Here is a 26,420-nt window from a genome sequence, read left to right on the forward strand (position 1 = left end):
AGTTGAGCTTATTAAGGGTTATTTAGCATGGGCCCTATCCACTAAAGCCATCACTGAACTCCAAAAGTTTGATACCCAATTAGACTTCAAATCCGGTTATCCCTGATAATGTGTGGTGGGCATAGTGCATATCTCAGCTAGACCTAACTCAAAAAAAAAAAAAATTGCTTGAGCCTGCAAATTTATAGGTCTAATAGTTGCTTAAGTTATAAACAATTTGTTACTTTTTATTAATTATTAAAATATTGTAATTATTAAATTACTATATTCGTTTAAAATACAATAATTTCTAGAAATTATCATATTTTCAAAAATAAAGCTAATTTCTTGGCTAAAACTAATTAAATGTAATTTTCTAGAAACTAAATATAACTTTTTGGTAATTAAATGTAATTTTCTACTATTTATAGCTTAAATTATAATTAATGTTAATTACAGTTTAAAAATAATTATTGGTAATTATATTACTATTAATAATTAAAATGCATTATTTTTTCATTATTATTAAGTATTTTTTTTGCAATAAAATATAATTAATTTTATTTTATTAATTAGTTTTAGCATTTTAATTAAGCTTTAGGTTTTTTAGAATTTTTGGATTTTTAATTAATTTTTGGTGTTTTTCATTATTATTCATTAATTTTTGCATATGAGTATTTTTTCAATATTTTTCCGTATTTTCATCATTTATTTTTGCATATTAGTCACTACAAAATTAATTTGCATTTGCTTTCAATAAAAATAAATTAACTAAATAAATACCATAGTTAATAAAGAATACAACTAATTTTCAATATTTTTCAATAATTTTTGGCTTGGGTATTTTTTAATAATAAAATACTATTAATTGTACTTTTAATTATTTTCAGTAAATACCCTTATTAATATAAAATATTGTTAACTTTCAATATTTTTAATTATTTTTAGTATTTTAATTATGTTTAGGTTTTTCTGAATTTTCTAGATTTTTAATTAATTGTTGGTATTTCTCATTATTATTCAGTGATTTTTGCACATGAGTAATTTTGCAATAAAATATTGTTAATAAAACATATTCTACATTTTAAATTTCCATTACTTTTTATCATTTTTAATGAGTTCATTATGCACAATAATGGTCTCAACTCATAAGTTATCTAATAATATTATTAAAAGTTTAAAACTATCAATTAATATTTTATATTTAAATTTCTTATTTTTATTAGTGTTTATTAAGTTTGATTTTTAAGTGGAATTGAAGCACAATTGTAATATTTACTAAGTTTTGTTAATATTTGTTTTTAGTGGAAGTTTAGTGGATTTTTAAATTAATAATTTTTTTATTGTTTAACCTCAACTTATTTATCCAAAGGTCTCTCTCTCTCTCTCTCAAATGTCTTTTTTAAATGTAATAATAACATGCATTAAAATAAGAAGCCTTGAAAAACCTAAAATCTTTCTCTAATAGTGTGCAACTTTATTAATCTAATCAAGATAAACAATGATTACTATTTTATATTTTTAAAACAAAGAAAATACAAAAATTAGAAAAAATAGATAAATAACTTCTCTCAATGGAGATGCATGCTGACATGAACAAACTAATAAATTGGGATCTATTCTTCAGAGCACGCCTCACACCATCTCACAATCACATCTTACTTTGTATTAAAAATATCTCTTCATGAATAATAAATACAAGTACAGAAGATGTTGCCAATGTACATGTATGGTTTATCCAAACTCGTCTCCCATGTAACCATTGGTAAGGCACCTCATGTTTTGTCCTCAAGAGTTCCTTGGACACTAAGTCCAATACCAGCTCTCCATCTTCTCACTTCACACTGATTAACTTTTAGAAGGGGGATGGTGTGATCGACCTTGAGCTACTATCAAGTCTGCATCTGGGGTGTGTCAGAGGTGGGGTTAAAACTTAAAACTGGTCTTATGGAATACAAATATACAATCCTGCTTCTCCCTTTCAATATTCCATATTATATAATTATAATGGCACCTAATTGGCTCTTTTCATTTTTCCCTTGTTAGTTGTTCCTTGAAATATCCAAATGCATGCCCAACCATTTAAGCACACACATCATAGCACCCTAGACGCTCCCTAGAATGAACCAATTAGATTAATAGTTTTTTTTTTTATTGGCAAACAGCAATTAGAGAGAAAAAAAAAACAATCCAAAATATTACAAAATGAGATTATACATAACCTCCTAAAAAGAGCACTCTCTGGTGCTTTCTGGGGCATGATATCATGTTAACACACCATGAACCCAGTGAGGCCACATCTAGTAAAGCACAACCAAATGTAATTACTAAGATATAAAAATATACATCATCAAGAAGCTGTGCCCGATTTAGCTGAACACTTTCATTTTTTACTACCACCATGACTACCTAAATCAGCGGCAACTTTGGCTGCTCGGCTCAAGGCATCCGACACCCAGAGAGCTCCTTTGCAAAAGTAGCTGCTGTTGACTACAGTGTTGGCAGCTACTGCAGCGGTTCTCCCTGTCGCATATAGGGCTGATCTGGTGGATTCCGACACATGATACTTTCCATCCACTGATTTAATAGCATCAACTCCTGCACAAACCTTATCGGTAAGTCCAATTCTCTTGCTCAGCTCAGAGACTTTGGCCGCAGCTGAAGATGAGACTTGATGGGACTCGTCAAAGGCTCTGGCCCTGTTTAATGCATCTTTCCCCAGTACATATCCTTTGGCTAGCATGGCTTTCACCATTTCCTGGGCCATTGTCACTGCTTCTCCCGGAGTGGGAACAATGCGACTTTCATGTGCTGCCTGCAAATACCTCAGGAGGATAAACAATCCCAAAAAATTAAAATGAAAAATGGGAAAGAAACAAAGGATGACAAAAGATCTAGAGATAATGTAAAGATAGTCGGATTCTTTGAGTGTAACTTGCATTCTTGACTATTCAATACCATCTCTTATTGAATGAACAGATTTTGTAATCTCCTCTGCAGCTAATACACTGTTAATAAGGAGTGGGTCATGACCAAATCCAAAGTTACATTAAGTAAATAGCCTACTGACAACATGAAAGTTTTAATAGGTCTCTTATTAAGGTATCTCCACAAAACAAAAATAGCCCGCATAGATAAGGGCCATTACCAATGTTAGTCATGGCTATAGGAGGATTTTATATGAAGGTGGCTGCTCTCAGACTGAGTCTGTGTTATCTGCTTTCTCACATTTGTCAACCCATGACTTTTACCATTGCCACAAGCAATAGCCCCTAAAAACAGCCTGCTTAGATGATTCTAGCTTTTAATTGTACTTTCTTTTTGGAGAGCAACCAGACCAGTGGCTATTCTAACTGGGCATGTTTCATATTATGCCTTTCATTTTGATCCTCTGCTATTGATAATATAATTGGGCAGCCCATTCTGTTTCCTTCACTAGCCATATTCAAGCAAGTTCAAGAAAATCAAATTGGAGGAATCCATCATCCAAATACAAAGTTTGACATGTTATCAAGATACTTAACTTATGGTGTAGCCTGATGTGTCTGGGAAGCCATAATGAACTAATTATCAAACTAAAAATCAAGAAAACTACTTACAGTTGAGCTCGTTTCATCTTCCAGCTTCCATGAAGGCCTATTCCAAAAATCAAATTCATCTTCATAATGCCCCCAGCGAGTAATACATACACGTTGATCTACAATTGTAGCTCCCTGAGATATTCAAATTTGAACTTGATGAACAGAAAAGATCTAACTGGAATTGTAATGATGCATAATACTGGAAATGAGTGGTTCAGTACAGCTCTAAATTTGCAACCAGGTTAGAGTATTTAAAGTAAAAACAATAAAGTACTGCTTTTATAGATCTTGAAAACCATCAAATAGACCCTACTAGGACCAATTGAACTACAGTGTACCAAATTATATAAGTCTGAATTGTTATAGATTTTATTGAGTTATGTTGTGGACGCTTTTATTGGGAAGCAATATCGCCGCAGACAGCAGTAGTAAAGGGTGCAAGATTCGGTGTTCTCATCTTATCTAATTCCGTGTTCTCATCTTATCTAGCTAGATACAGTTCTATCTTATCTGTTCAGTGTTCTTATCTTATTTGTTTCCAGTAGTATGGATTAGTAGGGAGTCTTATCTGTTCAGTGTTCTTATCTTATCTGTTTCTATCTTAGCTAAATTCAGTAGTATAAATTAGTAGGGAGTCTTCCTAAAAGTAGGACTCTTATCTTCTTGTAATTTCCTATTTAAAGGAGCTGATGATATTCAATAAAGGCATCGAAATTTCTAGTCAAGAAATAGCAGAGGAGAGGGGGTGATCTCTTTAATAATCACCATTTAGGTGCCAAGATAGGTTCCTCAAGAAAAGGGAGGAACAAGGCAAACAGGAGGTTTTCCCCGTTGACCGACCTGTGACGAGATCCTATTCGCGGGCCCTTAATAATCTGGTATCAAAGCAGGGCGTCATGGGTGACCTTGAGCAGTTGACGACTAGGGTTCATGAACTGGAGCACAAGCTCGTGGAAAACAGCACGGAGGTGCGCGAGATCAGGGACGACGTCCGAGAATTAAGGCGCTTGATGGAGTTATATCTTTCTACCAAGGAAAGGAATCCAGAAGAGGCTGCAACCACAAACGGCCGCCGACCAGACATGGTAGAATCGTCCGGCGAGCAGCAGGTCGTCGCCCAGGGAGCCGCGATCGTTCCCAAATACAACAGGCTGGAGTTTCCTTCCTATAATGGCGCTGGAGATCCTTCCGCAACCAACGGACAGAGGACAGAGACAAGGTAAGCTTAGCCGCATTCCACATGACGGAGGAGGCGCAGCTCTGGTTTTATAGATTGGAGCAGGAGGAACCCGGGCTCAGTTGGACCCAATTCAAATCTTACTGCCTTCTTAGATTTGGCCCCCATTAACAAGCAATCCATTAGGCGAACTAATCAACCTCAAACAGACGGGAACGGTGGCTGAATATCAGCGTCAGTTTCAGACCCTCCTTGCAAGAGCATCATCGGTACAACCAGACCAGTAGGTTGACATGTTCACGGCGGGGTTAGCAGAAACTTTGAGGGTGGATGTGGAGATGCAAAATCCCCCCAATCTGGTTACTGCTATGAATTTGGTTCGCGCCTTTGAACGCAAGTTGCAACTCAACCGCGGAAGTATTAGTATAGGGCGGCCTCAAACAGCATGGGCATCCCCGAAACCACTCGGAATGGCTCCATCTTCAGCAGCCAGCCAAGAACAGAAACCACAGACAAGCAACAATTCCAACTCGGCATCCAGGGTGGGGAGAAGCGTTGTTGCACCCCCTATTAAGCACTTGTCCAGAGCTGAGATGGCGGAACGCAGGGCGAGGGGACAGTGTTTTAATTGTGATGAACCTTACTCAGCAGGGCACAAGTGCAAGAGACTTTTCTGCCTCCTGGTGGAACAAGAGGAAGATAAGGATGAACCCTCTTCATTGGAACCCGATCCAAGAGGGCAAAATCATTCCCCCTATCCTGGATTCCTTTGACTGTGTTTCAAGACACCTATCCTGAATTCGAGCTTGAGGACAAGCTCTTAGTCCAGGAGGGGAGTAATGTTGTGGACGCTTTTATTGGGAAGCAATATCGCCGCAGACAACAACAGTAAAGGGTGCAAGATTCGGTGTTCTCATCTTATCTAATTCAGTGTTCTCATCTTATCTAGCTAGATACAGTTCTATCTTATATGTTCAGTGTTCTTATCTTATCTGTTTCTATCTTAGCTAAATTCAGTAGTATAGATTAGTAGGGAGCCTTCCTAAAAGTAGGACTCTTATCTTCTTGTAATCTCCTATTTAAAGGAGCTGATGATATTCAATAAAGGCATCGAAATTTCCAATCAAGAAATAGCAGAGGAGAGGGGGTGATCTCTTTAATAATCACCATTTAGGCGTCAAGATAGGTTCCTCAAGAAAAGGGAGGAACAAGGGAAAACAAGAGGTTTTCCCCGTTGACCGACCTGTGACGAGATCCTATTCGCGGGCCCTTAACAAGTTACAACGTACTATTCTCATAAAGAGAAAAATGATTATCCATAAAGATTAAATGCTTATCCATTAAAGCTGTTTTTGGTTTGAAAGAAAAGGAAGGAAAGGAAGAGAAACCTCTTCCTTAATTGACTTAATTTCCCTTCCTTTTCTTTCAAACCAAACAGAGCCTAAAAGTAACGAAAGTGAAAAAGATTTTGGATGTTTGATAAAATCATAAAATCCAAATTAAAGTAAATGAGTAAGAGGCAAGACTCGTGAAATGCAACTAAGATAACAAGAACTCAATAAGTTTCAATATGACATTCCTAAATATGTCGTCTTTGAGTCATGCTTCTGTAAGCCATATACACTTCATCTTGCGTACACCATTCTTTAGACACTAGGTATTTCTGTATTGAATACTGAAACATTCAAGATATCAATGTATCCCAGTACATAAACCAACTTTTCTTACCACAGATTGCATGAAACTTACACTGAGCAAACAAGCAGTTTCCAGGGAATGAGCTTCTTTAAATGTCACATAGGCAGTGCAAGCATATTCTCCACATCTATTAAAGACATTCTTCCATATCAGAAATTAAATAACGTTGTTAATATAACATGCATGAAACATTATAAGATTTTTTTTGGTATTTTTCCAGCAGATGCATCAAGGAACTTCTATCCTCACCAATTGGTTAAAGTCACAAGGAACAACACACATTTTAACACAATTGTCAGTGATAGAGATGCATCAGTGTGCAATATTTAACAGTTAAAACTAGTAGAATGACATCTGTATCATCTTGAAAATTTACAATTGCAACTGAAAGCACAGAAAAACGATTATTATGACTTAGCCCAGGTACTCGAATTCTTATAAAGAGATCATCTCAATGATCTAAGAACTGTTTTAAAATTTAAATACACATCCTCAAAAGCATAAGATACTTAGAGTTATTGAGTAGTTGAATCATTGTTGACTGATTTAATCCTACATGAATCCTGTCCCACTGTTATGCAGTATGAAGAGTCAACAATAATCTTAGGTGCTGTGTGATAATGCTTTTAACAAAGAAACCAGATCCTAATACATCCTGCCATCCTGATATGTTGATAAATTTGTAAAATACACAATAGTGTTATCTTCTCCAACAACAGTCGCTACCCAACCTTATTCATCTGTAGAATTAATGACCATTGGAACCTATGGAAAAGAGAAATCTTCAGAAAGTCAAATACTAAAGTAGCAATTATTCCAACAATGACCATGGCCAGCCTGAGAACAACTATTAAAAATTCCAGAGGGAAATCTTGTATCTACTACATAAGCTAGGATCTCCAGTGGGTTTGTTCTCTTGGTTGAAGCCACAGGTGTACACTTGGGATCACAGGGGAAGATCAACTCAGAATCAGAGAATTACAGGTAGATGCTGATTCTTTTGTAAATCATCTCATAACTCAAGAGGGAAAATTAGATGACTTCTTGCCAATCTTTTGGGTTCTCAGGGAGATACAGTCCATATCCAAGAACTTCAAATCAGTCTGTTGCATTCATGTTCATTGCCAAATCAACATATTGGTAATTGTGTTAGCTTCAAAAGTTCTTGGAGATCAGACTCTTCATATTTACATACTGCCCTGTCCTACTTGGCTGGAAGAGGTAGTGTTGTCTGTTGTGGTTTTGGTCCATGGGGTTATTTTTTTGTAATATATACTCATCCATCTAGAAAACAAGGAATAATTGGAATCCATATCGGAATTCAATGAACTAAAACATGTTGATAAAAAAAGACAAGTCTTTTCAATTAAAAAAGTTATCTCTCAAATCACCATCCAAGAAGATTCACTATACTACCGTTCATATCAAAGTCATCCTTGAGACAAGAATGTTACATCAAGCTACAACTTAGGACAGATTCAATTAAGAGGAGGAAGAAGACTAAAATATCTCATGAATCACCTAATTAAATGGTTGCACATGTTCTAACAGCTTTAAGGCCACTATGCAATGTTGGTTCCAGCTATCTGGGGTCTTGGGACGGGTAGACTGGATATGGTCCTAATCTTTGGCATTTTTTTGCACAAAATTGCTGCTCTCAAACTTGAACCCATGTTATCATGCTTGCCAACCCAAGATTTTACCATTGCACGGTTTGCACCAAGTAATGGCCCCTTTACTATTGTAGCTAGCATAGTGGAACACCATAGGAGTGTAGGAGGACGAGATATTATTGGAATCGTTTGGACTTTTTTTTGAGGAAAGATAACTTGTACAATATTGTAAACAAAAAGATGAAATGTGTACAAACCTCAGCAGACAAAAAGAAAGGGGATAAAGCAGTAAGGCATTATATTAGCTCCATACAAGAAGTCCCTTCCCAAACCAGATTTTGCTAACCCATCAGCCAAATGATTGAGGTTTCTTGGGATCCATCTCAAAAAAGTCATTGAAACAATTTAATGTGATCAAAAACAAATTGAATCATCAATGAATTTGCTAATTGGTAAAAGTCTAGTTTCAAAATGTTTAAATTAATTAAAGAAGAAGCTAAGGTCAAATAATCAAATTCCAATAAACAATTGAATAGAAAATGATGAAGATAGTAAATAAGATTTTCTTATTTATTTAAATGGCTGATGTACAATGAATTTGAAGGTGAAAGATACAATTTGTGAATGGAATCCAAATGTATCTAGATAGAAACCAAAATCTGATATTAAAAAGAAGAGTGAATGAAAACTGGTGTCAAAAATGTTATGAGACTTTTAATACCTGACAATTTCAACATGTTCTACTGTGCCAGAGAAAGCAAAGAAATCATAAACATCTTTCTCTGTCGCATTGGGAGACAGACTTGTTACTTCCACTGTATAACCACTTGGGTCCATGGTTCTAAAATTTTATGAAATAAAATGATGGACTTAAGTTCTTCAGACCTGATAGGCACAACAAACAAAGAAGAGCAAATAAAATGTTAGAAGCTGATAGTGCACAAAGGATTAAAAGAAAGAAAACGAGATCTTAATTAAAGCTTACTTATTCTAAACTCTAAATCATTGGCATACAATAATCATGTCAACCATTTATAAAGTCCCCATTGCTGTGCAAAAATTTGCACAGGTGTAAATGCATGGGAGTGCAAATGGACTGAGTGTCTATTCTGGTTTACTTTTGCTTCATATTTGACCTTGTCTTGTTTGTTTCATTGTTTGTGAGAAGTAAAATGATATGATCCCATTTTATATGAAAGAGGAGTAATGTAGGAGAAGGGAGCACGGATCTGCTGACCACAAAACGTGTGTACACAACATCTACATCTACAGTCACACATTGGGAACATCTCTTGTACTATTTATTATCATTCACAGGAGATGCTCCCAATGTGTGGTTGTGGTGTTGGTGCACACAGATGTGACCAGCCTTTTGTGGTCAACAGATCTGTGTTCGGAAGAAGGTGGCACAAACTTTGCATCTGAAAAACTAATGCAAATTTTGCATCTGAAAAACTAGTGCAAATGAGATTAAAAAGGTTCAAATTCTGCATCAGGCACAAGTGCAAATTTCAGTCACAAACAAATGGATGCAAAACTGAACCAGGTGCAAAATCTGCATCCAGTTCAGATTTGCATTGCAAACAAAGAAACAGAGCCAAAAGTATTGGTTGGGTAGCAATTTCTGAGATAGTAAAAGTTCAGATTTGTAGGGGTGGACTGAACAATAAAAACCCCTAAAAGAAAATATATAAAAACATGAGTTATTTCTGCCAACTAAATATTTAAGTCAACCAGTGCAGAATAAGAAAATGCTTACACATATCAATCCAATTATCTACTTGCAGCACAGAAGGCAGCCTAAGGAAAAAGCATTTATCTTTCGGCTTCCACTCTAAGGAACAATGTATGGTCAAACAATGAAAGCTCATTACTTCTGTGCAAACTTTTCTTAAAGCGCAAATTTTGGGTAGCTAAAGCTTAAAGTTCACCTTCCCCAGAATGGCAGTTTTGCCCCTGCACTTCCCAATCACAATTGGCTTAAAGCACCGGAGCAAAACTATTATCGCATTTAAAATGATCGGAAAACCATCTCATCAACATTGTTCTAACTTCTAATATAAGGATTACTTGACTGAGCCACTATTTGGGGATTCCTAAAAGCCCATGCTCTATATTCAAATCTAAAGAAAATCGTTTTGGGAGGACTTCATTATCAACTCAATTTTATGGAACAGCATATCTAGACTAGCTTTAATTGATAAATAGTCATTCTGTAATTAGTTCAAGACTTTAACGAGTGTGTTGCTTATGTAGAAGAACCAGAAGCACCAAACCTGGAAGAAATAATTACAGGCCCAAAACGAAGGGCGAGCTTACTCTTCTATTTCCGAAGGTTACTCAACTTCCATGGCGAAAAAGTAAGTATGGAAATAAATGAAACAAGACAAAAATCAACAGACAGAAACCCATAAAAATCCCATATTTCTTCAATAGGTATTATGTTGATCCTCGAATTTTCAGAGCGCAAAATATTTAAATAACCTGAAATGTTATAGGGTGGGACTGGAAAAACTAGAGATTACAGACCCTGCTGCAAATATCAATTGCCTCGCACAAATCTTTTTATTAAAGCAGCATACAGGAGGCAGAGAATTTCAAATAACTGCTCAGTAAATAGAAGGGTAGAAGGACCCTATAGTAACGACTTCAGATGAAATAATCAGTGAAAAACAGATAAGCAATATGAAGGCAATTGGGTATTGAAACATCCATGCTGAACATACCTCCCTCTGATCAGAGCGAAAAAGTAGGTACAAGTATAACGCCTTGCAGAGGTAGGAGATCCTTCAGGTCGATCTCAGAGAGAAAGAGAGAGAGAGAGAGGGAGACTCAGAGAGGGGCTTAAGACACGGGACGGAGCGCTTCATGCATCTTTCATTCTTTCTCTATCATGTCAGGAGAGAGAGAGAGAGAGAGAGAGAGAGAGAGGGGGGGGGGAATCTGCTCAAAACTTTCGGTTTCCAATATTTGGAAGCAACCCACCAGATGACATGGCTGTGGGCCCGTGGAAAGGTTACCTTCACCCGCAGAGCAGGGTTTTAGCTGACGCGACCATATTGCAGGATTTTAGCTGAATGTGCCATCTGTAACAGTTCGAAAATAAGATAGGTTTGCTCATCTGAGCGTGCATTGGGAACATCTTCCGTACTTGTCATTGGGAGATGTTCTCAATGCACGGTTTGGATGTGAATGTTAGAGCGCGCTGTGTGGGGCAGATGTAATCTCATATTTCAGGCCAACTGTTCCGACCATGGTGAGTGGTGAGTCTGGTGCCCCTGAAAAAATAAAACAGAGATTGGAGCCTGAGATAGAGAGACGTGGCCGTAGAAATCTACCTATTTGTTGTCCTGTACAATCAGGACCTACAAGTGGTTGGCTCCCTAAACTGATTATTATTATTATTATTATTATTATTATTATTATTATTATTTATTTATTTATTTATGAGTATCATTCACCAAATTCTTAGAGGTGTCAATTTATCAAAACAAAAACTGTTGTTTCATTGCTTGCATGTATTAATAGATACAGCATACAGGTGGTGAATAATTGAATGTGATAAGTAACTAATTGTTACAAGTGGATCATGTGTCCCATGACTCTTACTCTATCACCCCTCTCAAGTTGGTGCACAAGAAACGATTGAGACGCCCAGCTTCGACAAGAGTATGTGAAATTTTTCATATGGAATTGCCTTTGTTAGGAGATCAACTCGCTCATTGATACGAGGCAAATGATGGGTCTTTAGAATACCGCTTTGAACTGGTTCATGAACAAAATGGCAATCAATGTCTATATGTTTTATCCGCTCATGGAAAATGGAATTGGCGACAATAAGTATAGCTGCTTTATTGTTACAGTGCAATTGCATTGGAGATGACAGATGAACAATGAGATCAGCTAATAGATGGCAAAGTTAGACTAATTCAGCTGTAACAGATGCCATTGCACGGTATTCAACTTTGGCAGAGGAATGGGAGATTATTGGCTGTTTTTTTTGTCTTCTATGAGATGGGCGTAGAACCCAACAAGATGATGTATCCAATAGTGGATCACCTAGTTATCGGGCAACTCGACTAATTTGAGTCATCGTAGCCATGAAGAACAGTATTAGTGTGAGCTGAAAGGAAGATGCCATGCTTGAGAGTTCCTTTAAGGTATTTGACCACCCAAAGTGTAGCACCAAGATGTTCTTGGTGGGGTTGATGCATATGCTGACTTAGGGTATTAACGACAAAAGATATGTCAGGCCTAGTGATAATGAGATAAACTAGTCGTCCAACTAGGCGCCAGAAGCATGATGGATCATCCAGAATGGGATTGGAAGTGTCAATAAAATGTCGTTGAACTTCCATAGGAGTGGTTGATGGCTTGTAATCCTTCTCGTATGAAATATGTCATCATGAGATTGGTCAATTTCCGAGCCCAAAAAATACTTAGGAGGCCCAAGATTTTTGATGTGGAACTTGTCATTGATGAATTGTTTGAGCTGTGAAATACAAGAAGGGTCATTGCCGGCAAGTAGAACATCATCGACATAAACCAGGGCTGCGACAAAGGAGTCACCATTTATGGATGTAAAGAGGGAGTAATCAATATGGGATTGTTGGAAGCCTAGTGAGAAAAAGGTTTGCTGAAATTTCTCAAATCACATGCGAGAGGCTTGTTTGAGCCCATAACGGGATTTTTGGAGTTTGAAAACTTTATTATCACCATCTTTGGCAAAGCCTTGAGGAATGACCATATACACTTCCTCATGGAGATCCCTATGTAAGAATGCATTATTAACATCGAATTGATGAAGTTCCCATTTCTTAATGGCAGCTACATCAAATAGACATCGAATAGTTAATAATTTTGCAACTGGCGCAAAGGTATCATGATAGTCCAAACCTTTTACTTGGCTGCATCCTTTGGATACCAAACAAGCTTTGAACCATTCAACTGAACCATCAGCTTTGTATTTAATTTTGTATACCCACTCGGATCCATTGGCTCGTTTTCTAGGTGGTAAATCAACAAGAGTCCAAGTATTGTTATGTTCAAGAGCATAAATCTCATCAGCCATAGCCTTCCGCCATCGCGGATTAGCACTGGCCTGAATAAAGGTGGTGGGTTCTGATTCTAAATATGAGGTACTAGCTGAGTTGGATTGGGGGGCTAGGGAAGGTGGGACATCACAAACGAAATCTTGGAGGTGAAAGGGGGTTTTAAGTGTTCTTTTGTGTTGGCCAAATGGGTTTGGAATGGTGGGTCTAGCTGTATTTAGCTCATCAATAAGGCATTCGGTAAGCATGGGGTGTAGAGGAATTGTGGGGTATTGGTCGAATGGATGCAACTGTAATTGGGTCTTGTATTGGTGGATGAAATTCATGGGAAGTTGTTGGTATAGTGAAGTGATTGAATGTTGGGTTTGTAGGGGGAAAGAGTCTTAGTGTTGGTGGAGATTGGTCAGCATTACATTACTGATTTGAGTAAGGGAATTGAGACTCGTAGAAGGTGACATCTCAACTTGTAAATAATTGGTTGGTTTCAAGGTTATAAAGCCGATATCCTTTTTGGCCATATAAATAGCCCACAAAAACACATCTAATGGATTTGCTAGCAAAATTTTCATAGGGTTTGGGTTGCACTTGGGCATAATAGAGGTAGCCAAACACCTTCATGTGGTCATAAGATGGTGGGGTGTGAAATAACATTTCATATGGTGATTTTCCAAATAGAATAGGTGTGGTTAGTCGGTTGATAATGTAAACTGTTGTTTGTAGGCACTCACCCAAGAATGAGATTGGCATGTGAGCATGAAACTGGACTGCCCTGGACACTTCCAACAAATGCCGATGTTTCCTCTTAGCCATGTCGTTCTGCTAGGGTGTGTCTACACAACTATGCTGATGTTCAATGCCCTGTGTAGCAAAGTAATTTTGAAGAAGGCGAGCATAAAACTCAGATCCATTATCTGAACGCACAACTTGAATGGCATACCCAAACTAGCAGGGAACCGTAGCACAAAAAAAACAAGAAAACAATTGCTTCTGATTTATTCCGAAGTAAAAAAATCCTAGTACACTTGGTAAAATCATCAACCAATGTGAGGAAGTAGTGTGCCCTAGTGTATAATGGAATTGTATACCCCCCCCCCCCCAAAATGTCACAATGCACTAGCTAAAAAGGTTGAGGGGATTTTGTTTGGTTTATGGGAAAGGGATTCGAGTTTACTTTGCTTGGTGGCAAGCATAACAACAATAGTTTGAAACATTGATGGGAACACCAAGTATTGAAGAGAGGCATTGACGAAAAGCGTGTCCTAAGTGATAATGCCAGATGACTGAGGTTGGGGTTGTGGTGGCAGTGTGAGCAAGTGATTGAGAAGAGACGAAGGTGAACTGGTAGAGGCCTTCATGTCGATTCTCCACCCCAATCACTTTCTTGGAGGCTAAGTCTTGGAGAATACAGATGGAAGAAAGGAAGGAAATAACACAACTGAGTCGTTGTGTTAGTCTACTGACAAATAGAAAATTGCATGTAAATTGAGGTATGTAAAGCACATCTGTAATGATCAAAGATCTCAGGGATACAGACCCCTATGATATGGCTGGAATAGAGTCTCCATTGGGTAGTCGAACAATCTTGGGTTTATCGAATGTGATATAATCAAGAAAGCATGATGGGGATGGAATCATATGGTCTGTGGCACCACTATCTAGTATCCACTCAACATTGGTTATAGTCTTACCAGCGGTATTGGCAGAAATGGCATCAAAGTCTTTGCTCATGAGGGACAGAACCTGGCTTATCTATTGGACTATCAGAGTGGTAAGTGAAGGAGTGCTACTGGTTGATGCTTTGGTGGCTTTGAAAGTTGCACAGGAGCTGGATCGCTAATTATCACCCCATCGATTTGATTGGGATTTATCCCATCCAGATGGATATCCCACTAGTTGGTAGCACCGGTTTCTTGTATGTCCATTGTGTTTACAATGTTCGCAATAATATTTGGAACGACTAGTTGTTGAGGACCAAGATGGGGGCTTGGTTGAAGTGTTCATGGCTGCAGCTTCCGGTGCTAGTCCCTGCATCACCAAGATTATCTAGTGTCGTTCTTCCTAGAGGACAAGGGCATAGGCTTTATTTAACGTTGGAAGTGGTAGTGATCTGAGTATGCTTGATCGAATGACATAATAGGACTCATTAAGTCCCATCAAGAACTGGTGTAAATGTTCCTTTTCACGTTTAATGGCAAAGAGTCTTGTTGCGCCACCACAGAAACATTTAGGCAAATCGGTTAAGCTGGCTAGCTCATCCCAAAGCATTTTCAGTTTGGTGAAATGCACAAAAATGCCTAATTCTCCTTGTCAAAGTACGAATAGATCATCCTTCAATTGATGTATGCAAGGAACGTTCCTCTAAGAAAAACGTTCTTGGAGCTCGAACTAGATTTCCGATGCAGATTTGATGAAGGCGATGCTTCCATATAGTTCTTTAGAGAGGGAATTGAAAATCCAAGATCCCACCATCACATTGCATTTGGACTAGGCATTTTCTTTTGGTGAAGCGATGGGTGGTCGGGGCAACGATCCGTCAACGAAACAAAGCTTGTTCTTTGCATGAAGTGTCATTCTCATCACTTGATGCCATACTGGATAATTCTCTTCGGTGAACAGGCATGAAACCAAAACGAGCCCTGGGTTGTTTGACACATGTAGGAAGTATGGTGAACTGGGATCCAAGATCTGCGGCATGGACGAGCTTCCATTGGTTTTAGATGCCATGAAAGAGTTTTAGAGTCTTGGATCAAACTTCAATTACCCGCTTTGATACCATGTAAAATGATATAAAAAACGAAAATAATCTATGTGTTGTTTCATTCCTTACACATGTATCTATAGATACATGTGGTGAATAACTGATTGCGGACAAGTTTGCTACAAAGTAACTAATTCTAGCAAGTGGGCCACGTGGCCCAAGATTCTAACTCTAACACCCCTCTCAAGTTGGTGCGTAAGAAAGGAGTGACACCCAACTTGGACAAGAGTGCGTGAAATTTTTCATGTGGAAGTGCCTTTGTTAGGAGATCAACTGGCTGATTGATACTAGATTTTCCCTTTTAAACTTCACTTGATCATAATGAGTTTACAAAATGAAATTAGTTTGCTCTTTTTAATCTGACTTAGGAAATTTTTTTAGTCAAAATTTTAAAGTTCTTTTAGGAGTATTTTAGTAAATCTCCAACTAAATTGATAAACATAAGGGTAAAATGGGTATTTTAAAAAATAATGCATTAGGTGTGGAGATTTTTGTTAAAATGAAACTTAGAGGAGATTTTTATGATTGTTAGAAATCTCAGGGGAGATTTTTATATTAATGAGCATGTGTGTATGTATATGAGCAATCAAGGGTAATTTTATCATAAAAATATTTAACAAGGTTGGATGGCCACTTTAGGGGTAGTTTGGTCATGTAAAATACTTAAATGCTTACATGGACAAGATATCAAGCACATAAGCTCGAGCTCGGGCCTAAAACATCGGACCCAACCTTTTTTCGGGCTAGGCTTAGGCTTTTTCAAAAAAGGTGGCCCAAGCAAAAGCCCAACTTGATAATGTATTTATATAATAAAAATATTTTTTATTATATATAATAGTGAGATATTTCATTATTTTTTAGGTTTTGAGGTCTTTTAATATAAATAAAACAGTTTTTCATTGAATAGAAAAATAAAAAAATATCTTTTTCCAATTTTCTGGTCACGCACGACCCTGGGTATATTCTGTTAATACAGAGGCTAAGCCCGACCAGAACCCGATGCATGAACAGGTCTAGTCACTAACAGTGATCTAACAGAAGATGAATGTTGAAGAATAAAATTCATTGGCATGAAGCTCTCTAGAGATTTTGAAAAGTCATGGTGAGTAAGGGTGAGCAAATGGTTTATTTGATTAAAAATCGAAATGAATAAACCAAAATTTTAAATGAAAAAGTTGAATCAAAACCAAAATAATGAAAAACTGAAATACCCAAAATTGAAATTTTTAGTTATAGATATTTTAATATATATTATAAATATTATATATGTATTATTTGTCACTATATATATATAATATCTATAATATATATATTAAAATATCCAAACCTAAGAAAAACCTAAAAAGCAATAAAACTCAGTTAATTTGGTCTTTGTAGTTAACTGAATTTCCAAACCTAAAAAACAAAACCAAAATTGAAATTTTATAAAACCAAAATACCCAAATTGAATTAACCAAAAACTAAAAAATCAAAACTGATGAATCAATTTTTTGTGCTAAGTACCTCGTCATTCGGTCTACTTCCAAGTGGCCGATGACTCAAAGGCCGAAGTAGAGAACTTTTACTGGATGAGGACCTAGATGCCGAGCTGACTAGGCCGAGCTGGAGGCAAATCAGGTGCCGAGCTGACCAGGCCGAGCTGGGGGCAGATTAGGTGCTGAGCTAAATAGGCCGAGCTGGAGGTAGATAAGGGGACGAGCTGACCAAGCCGAGCTGGGGGCAGATTAGGTGTCGAGCTAACCAGGTTGAGCTGGGGGCAGATTAGATGTCGAGCTAACTCGGCCGAGCTAGAGGCAGATTAAGTGCCGAGCTGACCAGGCCGAGCTGGGGGCTCAAGTGCCGAGCTGACCAGGCCGAGCTAGGGGCAAATTAGGTGCCAAGATGGAGAGGTGACTCAGATGCCTGACTGAATGGTGATGAGCTGGATTCATTGTTGAGCTATGTAGTTGAAACCTACAAACAATCAATATCAGAGGACCCGGGGTGACTAACCCGGCGAGGTCGCTCCGATGCTTAAGTCAGTAAACTAGTAGTAAATCGCGAGCTAAAAAATCATAATGTATGAGAGCTAGAATGTGCTTACTTGCCCCTTTGCGTCATTGAGGTTGGTGCCTTTGTATAGGCCTTGTTTGATGTGGGCCTCACGTACCGCATCCAAGATTTCCGGGAGGACGTGCCTAACCGGTCCAAGATCCTCGGAGGCAACTGCCATGCACGTTGACCATTCTCCGGAATGTTCGGTACGTGGGCCAACTTCCAAGGATCGTGGGAGTGTTGGGATATGCATGCCAAATTTGTTGGCGAGCACGTCTCGCAGGTCGCCACCTGGACCTTAGTCAGGCCGGCACGCCCTCGAGGGAGGTCGCTCCTTGCGTCGAGGTCACTTCTGCCAGTGATGAGGTGCTGTAGGTCGGCCCTGGACGAGGTGCTTCTAGCCAACCTAAGTTGTCATCGAGGTCGCTAGGTCGGCATAAAGGCAGGTCGCTAGGTCAGCGTCAGTGCCAGGTCAACGGTGAAGGTGACAGTGCCAGGTCGCCAAGTCGGCGTCAGTGCTAGGTCACCAGCTGGGACACCATCATCTTGGCTAAGGCAAGTTGTTGCCTAAGTGGTTCCGGGTGTCACCCAGTTGTTCCGAGATGCCATGTGTCACAATGTCATTGGAGGGCCAAATCCGCCCTCATCAATTGCCCCCCACTCTTGAGCTGAAAGTAACTCGGCGAAGGGAGTAGATTGCTCCTTTTGGCCTGGAATGACTAATTCGATGAGCTCGTAAGCATCGATTCAATTTTCTTCTCAGGTCGGAAGAGTCCAAGTGTTTGCAGCCTTGTGTAGGACTTCGCCATCTTTATTTTCGGGGCCCGAGAGCGAATTCATCTACTCGAGGAGAGGTGGAGCAGGTACCCCGAGGACATCTACCTTATTAGGGATGTGACCATTAAGAGGTTTTGCGATCCGGCTAAGTACCTCAAGAGTGAAGCTCATCATGCCGTCCTTAAGAGGGGGGTTCTGTGTAACTGCTTTATCAAGTCACCCCACCTAGGTAGACTTCGACGCAGCATCCTTCGAGCTAGTCCCAGCCAGTGAGTTTGATGCGGAGCCTACAACCGAGGTGGAGGTCGGCTATGAAGAAATCAAGCTTGCATCCATCATGGTGCTGAGAGCGAACTAGTCTTTCCTTTGTTTTCTCATGCTGAATGTGAACTGCTTTATATTTCGCCCATGCAAAAGAGGCGACTGGGTCTCATGTGGTGTCGAGGTCTTTTATCAGCTCGGCACCTTAGCCCTTAGGCTTTGGGAGCGACTCGCAGTCCACTCTCCTTACCCTTGATTTTGCCCATGCCGAAGAAGCGACTGGGTGTTATGTGGTGTCGAGATCTTTTATCAGTTCGGCACTTTAGCCCTTAGGCTCTGGGAGCGACTCACAGTCCACTCTCCTTACCCTTGATTTTGCCCATGCTGAAGAGGCGACTGGGTCTTATGTGGTGCTGAGGTCTTTTATCAGTTTGGCACTTTAGCCCTTAGGCTCTAGGAGCGACTCGCAGTCCACTCTCCTTACCCTTGATTTTGCCCATGCCGAAGAGGCGACTAGGTCATATGTGGTGCCGAGGTCTTTTACCAGCTTGGCACCTTAGAGCTACGACTGTACTACATCAGACTCGTTAGTGATGCCGGTCACCCACTCCTACAAGAAGCTACTAGGAGCTTGACCTACAGGGGCAGTACTATTGAATTTAGGTCACCAGCTCGCACGGGAGCTTTGGAAGGCTCGACCGGCAAGGGTGTCCATGCAGTCCGTTGGCTGCCAACTCCCACGGAAGCCACAAAGAGCTCATCTTGTAGAGGATACCTCGCGAAGAGGACTGATGAGGCTTTATCCGAGTTGAAATAAAGTCGACAAAGGTGCTTAGTCTGTTGGCCATCAACTTTCTACGGGAACCATGATTGGCTCAACCTACGAGGACAGCCTTAGACCGAGGTTGCCTGTCGCCGGACTACTAGTTGTCAAGGTCATTCTACTGCTACTTGTTCCGCATCGACATGAATACGTCGAGCTGGGTGTTGATGTTTTTGCCCCCTAGTAATCGGTATTTGTTATGAGTGTTGATGCTGCTCAAAGGTGCCTTTGAGTTCATAAAAGATGGAAATTAGAAAGTGAGAGCTTTAGTATCTAAAAAGTGAGAACTTAGCTTTCTGGAAGAAGAGGACTTAGCCTTTCAGAAGATGAAAACTTAGCTTCTTGTAGCATTTCCCACAGACGGCACCAATTGATGAATCAATTTTTTGTGCTAAGTACCTCGTCATTCGGTCTGCTTCCAAGTGGTCAATGACTCAGAGGCCGAAGAAGAGAACTTTTGCTGGATGAGGACCTGGATGCCAAGCTGGAGGCAGATCAGGTGCCGAGTTGACCAGGCCGAGCTGGGGGCAGATTAGGTGCCGAGCTAACCAGGCCGAGCTGGGGACAGATTAGGTGCCGAGCTGACTAGGCCGAGTTGGGGGCTCAGGTGGCGAGCTGACCGGTGGCGAGCTGGAGAGGTGACTCTGATGCCTGACTGAATGGTGACGAGCTGGATTGATTGTTGAGCTATGTTGTTGAAACCTGCAAGGAATCAATGTCAGAGGACCCGGGGTGACTAACCCGACGAGGTCGCTCCGATGTTTAAGTCAGTAAACTAGTAGTAAATCGCGAGCTAAAAAATCATAAAGTATGAAAGCTAGAACGTGCTTACTTGCCCCCTTGTGTCATTGGGGTTGGTGCCTTTATATAGGCCTTGTTTGATGTGGGCCTCACGTACCGCATCCGAGATTTTCGGGAGGACGTGCCTAACCGGTCCAAGATCCTCAGAGGCAACTGCCATGCACGTTGACCATCCTCTGGAATGTTCGGTACGTGGGCAAACTTCCGATGATCATGGAAGTGTTGGGATATGCATACCGAATTTGTTGACGAGCATGTCTCGCAGGTCGCCACCTGGACCTCAGTCAGGCCAGCACGCCCTTGAGGGAGGTCTCTCCTTGCGTCGAGGTCACTTCGGCCAGTGACGAGGTGCTGCAGGTCGGCCCTGGACGAGGTCGCTAGGTCAGCATAAAGGCAGGTCGCCAGGTCGACGGTGAAGGTAGGTTGCCAGGTCGCCAGTTAAGACACCATCATCTTGGCTAAGACAAGTTGTTGCCTAAGTGGTTCCGGGTGTCACCCAATTGTTCCGAGATGCCATATGTCACAATGTCATTGGAGGGCCAAATCCGCCCTCATCAAAAACCAAAATTTTTTGTTCGATTTTATGGTCTTAATCAAACAATGCTCACCATTAATGGTGAGTTTTAGCTATGTAAACATTAAACTTTTCGTGGGCTTCTAGATGGGCCCTACCACCATAAGCTCAAATTTTCTTGTGAGACTTAATGTGGGTCTTTCTATTTGGACCTTCCCTATACTCTCAAATATGTGCATGGGCCTTAATATTTGGGCTTTGTTTTTGTATATCCAATTAGTATAATGGAAGGGTCCATATGGGGTCCACTATAAATTCAAATGTGAATAACAAGTCTTAGTAGTTTATAGAAATAATCCAACTAGAGCCGATCTCAAATTTTAAAGATGAAAATCTAGTCAATGATAGAAGAGAAAATAATTGATGAAAAATCATTCCCTCCATAAAATGGTAAATTTCCCACTTTCTTCTTCATGGAAGGTACTAGAGGCAATCAAATCTGTAGCCAATAAAGGCACATATTCCCATAGATGGAAATTAGTCAATGATTAAAAAAAGAATAATAATTGATAAATTATTTTCTCCAAGAATGACAGTAATTGCAACATTTCATTCTCTAAAAATGGTAAGAAAAACTAATCGAATCCACAATCAACGGACTAAAAGATTAGACCAAGAAATCTATAAATAGGGGTTTCCATCAAGAGGGATGGGATGTTTGGTCAAAAAGAAGCTCAGGAAGAAGACTCTTAGAAAAGGAAGAAGCATACACTATTTTTAAAGTGCAAAGTTACAACGCTCTTGAAGTCTTGTAGAATCATTTTTTTAATCAAGCTTTTAAAGCCCAATTGAAGGAAGCAATCTGTATCATTCGACTCCAATACAAATGTTTAAGTTGCAAAAAGTATTCCATCAAGAGAGAATCAAAGGTTCTACCTCTTTTTAAGAGAGAATTTCAAATACAAAGAGTTTGTATCCTTTGAATATATAAAAAAAAAATCAATTTGTTTGAATTCATCTTCATTTTTCTTGTATTTGAATTTATACACAAAATTTGTATCAAAGATAATAGATAATCCCTAAAAGGAAATCCCTATAGATATCAACGCTGCTAATAGCATACCTATTCACAGTGATGGTGGTTTGCGCAATAAAATCCCCACCATGAACTTTGATAAATACCACCACCTAATTAGTTACAACTTTTATGATATGTTGATTGGTTACAAGTTCTTTTGAAATCATAACTTACTTTTTTTTTCTTTTATAACTGGTATCGACTGCTCATTGAGCCAAATTGGCTAAAAATTTTGCTGCCCACTCTCGCAGGAATTTCTTTCGGATAGTGCAGAACATGCTACCATGTCATATAATAATAATGGCCCAACTAATGATGTAACTTCAAATAGTTAAAATTCTTTTGTTTTTTAATTAAAATTTTCAATTGGGGGAAACACAAGCTACATGTTTTTTCCTTTCTCGCTTTTCTTCTTCATCCCCCTCTCCCCCTCCCCCCCTTTGTACTCTTATATAGGGATCGATTACCCCCTTAGTTCAAAGTAGCATCACCGACATTGTTTCATTGTTTCCACAGCATGGGATTTCCCTAAGAGAATCCTGAACTCCTAATATCTACCACAAAAGACATTAGAAATCAAACCTCAACCAAATAAGCAAATAAGAGGGTGTTTGACAACATGGTTTCTTTTGTTCTTGAAAATTAAAGCAACTGTCAAATCAGCAAATTATATGTTTTTTGTTGATGTGGCAGTTGCTTTTGTTTTCAAAAACAAAACCAATTCAATCTTTTAGGAACCAATATCTTAGTCTGTTGAGAGCGTCTATGGGCATGACATGCCAACCAATTCAATCTCTTGTCTTTTTGGTCAAAAGAATATTGATGAAAATTATTCTTTTACCCCAGACCCATGGTAGCTTGTCATGCCCAAGAATGTTTCCAATAAAGCCCTCAACAACTAAAAGTTTTGTGTTGTTAAAACTACCTAAGATATCCATGAAATACACCTTTCCATTGAGCGACATTCTATACTAGTAAGTGTGTACACCAATTATTTATAAAAGTTTTCTATAATTTTTTATATTTTTATATTATAAAATATTATTCTTATTTGTCACACTTATTTTTGTTTAATATGATGAATACATGATATAGAGATGCCCAAATATTTTCTACATTTTTTTGTATTTTTTAAAACTTTTGTGTGTTTTCATATTTTTTAATTTTTATTATTATTTAATTATGACATCAAAGGTTGACATGTTTGACTGGAAATATTTTGAATTTGTATTTTATTTCCACCATCAATAAAAATAATTATTCTTTGTCACATTTTTTTCTCTTTAATATGGTTAATTAATATAAACTAATAGAGATATGCCCAAGTGTTTCTACATAATTTATAATATTTTTGTGTTTTTATCTTTTTAATTTTTTATTATTTAATTATGACTTTAGGGGTTAACACATTTCACCTGAAAGTTTGAATTGTTGATCTACCACCAAACAAGAAAATAATTTAACTTTTGGGTTAGTTTTAAAATTTATATTTTATTTCCATAATCAATAAAAAGTTAAAAACATTTTTTGTTTATTGTGTTTATTTTTTAATATGATTAATATAAAATATCAATGTTTTAAAAATTGACTTGGTGGCCAAACCGTTTTTGCCTTTGAGTCGTGGGTCACCGATTCGATTATCCAAACTTGGAATCTTGATCAAGTAATAGTTCAAACAGTTTAACTGACCGGGTTAATGGTGGGTTGAAAACAGTATAAAATGTTAGAGATGTGTATAAATGTATTCTACTGAGTTTCTATATATTTTTTTATATTTTTATCTATTCTTAATTTTTATTATTTAATTATGAGACTTAAGGGTTGGCACATATGACCTAAAACGTTGAACTGTTGATCCACCGCCAAGAAACAATTTCATTTTTGGGTTGATTTTTACCTTTTAAATTTTATTTCCAACATCAATAAAGCAACTATTATTTATCACACTTATCTTTCTTTAATATGATTAATATAAACTACTAGATAAAGTGCCTAAATGTTTTTTACAAAATGTCTATATTATATCGAGAATTGATACATTTGACTAAAAAAGTTAAATTGTTGACCTACCACCATGAAAATAGTATTTATTTTTGGATTGATTTTAAATTTATACAATAATCATCATCATTAGGCAAAGATGTTTTGGAACAAGCATTACATTAATGGTTTCAAGACATAAAATTCTAGAATCAACCGTCAAGCAATAGTAGAAGATTGGACTTTTGATTTTGTAGTTTATTTATTCTAACCCATATCGTATGCAATCTCAGGCAAGCTCAGAATCTAAATAAGTAGTCCATTGAGTGATGCTCCTAGCCTGTTAACGTGGTCGGGGCCGGTTTACAAGTTCAGAGTCATCAAGTTTTATATATGAGTGATGGGGGAAAGGGGAAAGGGGGAAGAGGGCGTTCTGGTTTCTGTGAGAACTAAACCTGTTGGGTCGGGTTCGGGTTTAGTTTTTGTCAAAATTTGAATGACCCCAGCCCAAAGCCCTAATCCGATAAAGTGTAAATACGTCTAGACTGAGAAGTGAGAAGAGGCATTCTATCTACTTGTAATGTTAGTTCATAAGAATCAATCAATCAAAGAAAAAAAAGAAGAAGAAGATATTTGCCAAAAAAAAGAAAAATCCAATTAATCAATCCACCATATTTTTGATCAATCATTCAGTGAATGGTTCGCTCTCTCCGTATTAACAACGGCAAGTATAACTGCTGTGCCCCCATAGTTCCGTGGGGAGGCAGAAAGGAAAGAGGTAAGATTTGGGAGAGAAGACGAAACAAAAGTAAAAGGGTTTTTGGAAAGAAGAGGGCGTTCTGTAGTCTTGAGAGTTGGGAAGGTTACAACCTCTAATTTTGGACCTGTTAATTAAAAAATTCAAATAAAAATGAAGATAACGGTTTTATGTAGACCCCTATTCATTCTGGGCAGGGAAGAATTCCTGCCGACAGTGGACAGCCAAATTTTCCCTGAGTTCTGACGCTTTTGAATTTAGAAACCACCAGAGGAAGTAACCACGAAGGGGGAACCAACCAAACAGCTTCAGAACCCATCTTTCCTTTTGCAATCAGCATATCTGCATATGAGCTGCAGAGAGATAAGAAAGACGGGCAACAGAGAACAACTTGAAATTTACACCTGATAGATCATATAAATCATGAAGCAACGGATCAAAAGATTTCTGGTTTACAGTATTAACAACATTGACTGAATCACGGAAGATGCCAAGTTCTTGAATTCCTAGGCTTAAGGTAGAAAAGCAACGTAAACACGTAAACTCCAAAATAGCCACCACTTCAGCGTATTCAGCAAATAGAAACGACTTCACAGGATCCGCAATTTGCAAACAAAAAAACACCACAGGCATTTGAAATCCAAAAACCAAACCCGCTAGACCCAGAAGTAAAGAAGCTACCATCTGACATAGCTTTACACCCAAAATCCCATTCCAAGATTCCAAAAAAACTCATCTTTCAGAGGATTAATCCGAGTACATGCGATTCCATTGATTTTTTAGAGAAAGCTCTCCTCGCTTCCATCATCCACCTGCGCACATAGTATGATCTGAATTAGAAATCTTTAAGACAATTGTTTTTTTTTTTATTTTTTCTGATACAAATGAGAAAAAATTAGCACCAGCAGGGGAGGGCCCTGCTAGTGGGTTGTGGGTTCCATGCATTTTATGACTGGTGTGGGCATTAACCAGGGGCGGAGCCAGGGGGTGGTGGAGGGGAGCCATGGCCCCCTATGCTTTGAAAATCCCCACAATGCCTATTGATGATTCCATAGCCGAGTGAACAGCTATTGTCTTCAGTGAATACTCTGGCCTGCCATTCTGAGGCATCAATGATCCAGGGAAAGGGACCATGCTCTGGTTTTTAGTCTAAACAGACGTTGGAAATGGATATTGCCAATTTTCCTTTTTCTTTTTTAATTTTTTAGACTCTAGGGGGATGTTCTGTAGTGTGAATGAGAAATTGGTCGGTGTGGACTATTCCACACCACACCCCGTGGTAGGGACCAATCCACACCACACTATAGTCCACAACTGTTCTGAACTGTGGATAGATTGTATGGACCGAATCGGTTCACACCCACAGTTGCGTTCTGTAGACCACACTTTTTGATTCAATGTATCTCAAATACATTTTATGGGAGATCTACACAATCGATCATAAATGCCTAATTTTTGCATTTTATATGGTAAATAAATTAGAAAAAAGGCATCAATAAATTAATATGTAGGCAACAATTGCATTTTTTAAATAATTA

The 26,420-nt window shown here is 38.5% G+C and overlaps 1 protein-coding gene across 1 annotated transcript; it reads right to left on the minus strand.

Moving 5' to 3' along the window:
• Positions 1–2,109: 2,109 nt before the first annotated feature.
• Positions 2,110–10,993, minus strand: LOC104586769 (binding partner of ACD11 1). Its single transcript, XM_010244114.3, has 5 exons — positions 10,775–10,993; positions 8,770–8,933; positions 6,487–6,562; positions 3,579–3,692; positions 2,110–2,794 (listed from the first exon to the last, which is right to left on the minus strand). The coding sequence occupies exons 2-5, from the start codon at positions 8,883–8,885 to the stop codon at positions 2,363–2,365; spliced, it is 738 nt and encodes a 245-aa protein (XP_010242416.1). The 5' UTR covers positions 8,886–8,933; positions 10,775–10,993; the 3' UTR covers positions 2,110–2,362.
• Between the last annotated feature and the right edge of the window lie 15,427 nt (positions 10,994–26,420).

Source organism: Nelumbo nucifera, chromosome 4 (genome assembly GCF_055504915.1).
Source record: "Nelumbo nucifera cultivar China Antique chromosome 4, China Antique-T2T, whole genome shotgun sequence".
Lineage (NCBI taxonomy): Eukaryota > Viridiplantae > Streptophyta > Magnoliopsida > Proteales > Nelumbonaceae > Nelumbo > Nelumbo nucifera.

Bases quoted from the DNA above. Each gene is read 5' to 3' on its own strand.
- LOC104586769 (XM_010244114.3), bottom strand. From the start codon at position 8,885: ATGGACCCAAGTGGTTATACAGTGGAAGTAACAAGTCTGTCTCCCAAT. The intron at 6,563-8,769 runs GTATTAAAAGTC...TGTCTTTAATAG, and splicing joins GAACATGTTGAAATTGTCAG to ATGTGGAGAATATGCTTGCA. The intron at 2,795-3,578 runs GTAAGTAGTTTT...AGGTATTTGCAG, and splicing joins AAGATGAAACGAGCTCAACT to GCAGCACATGAAAGTCGCAT.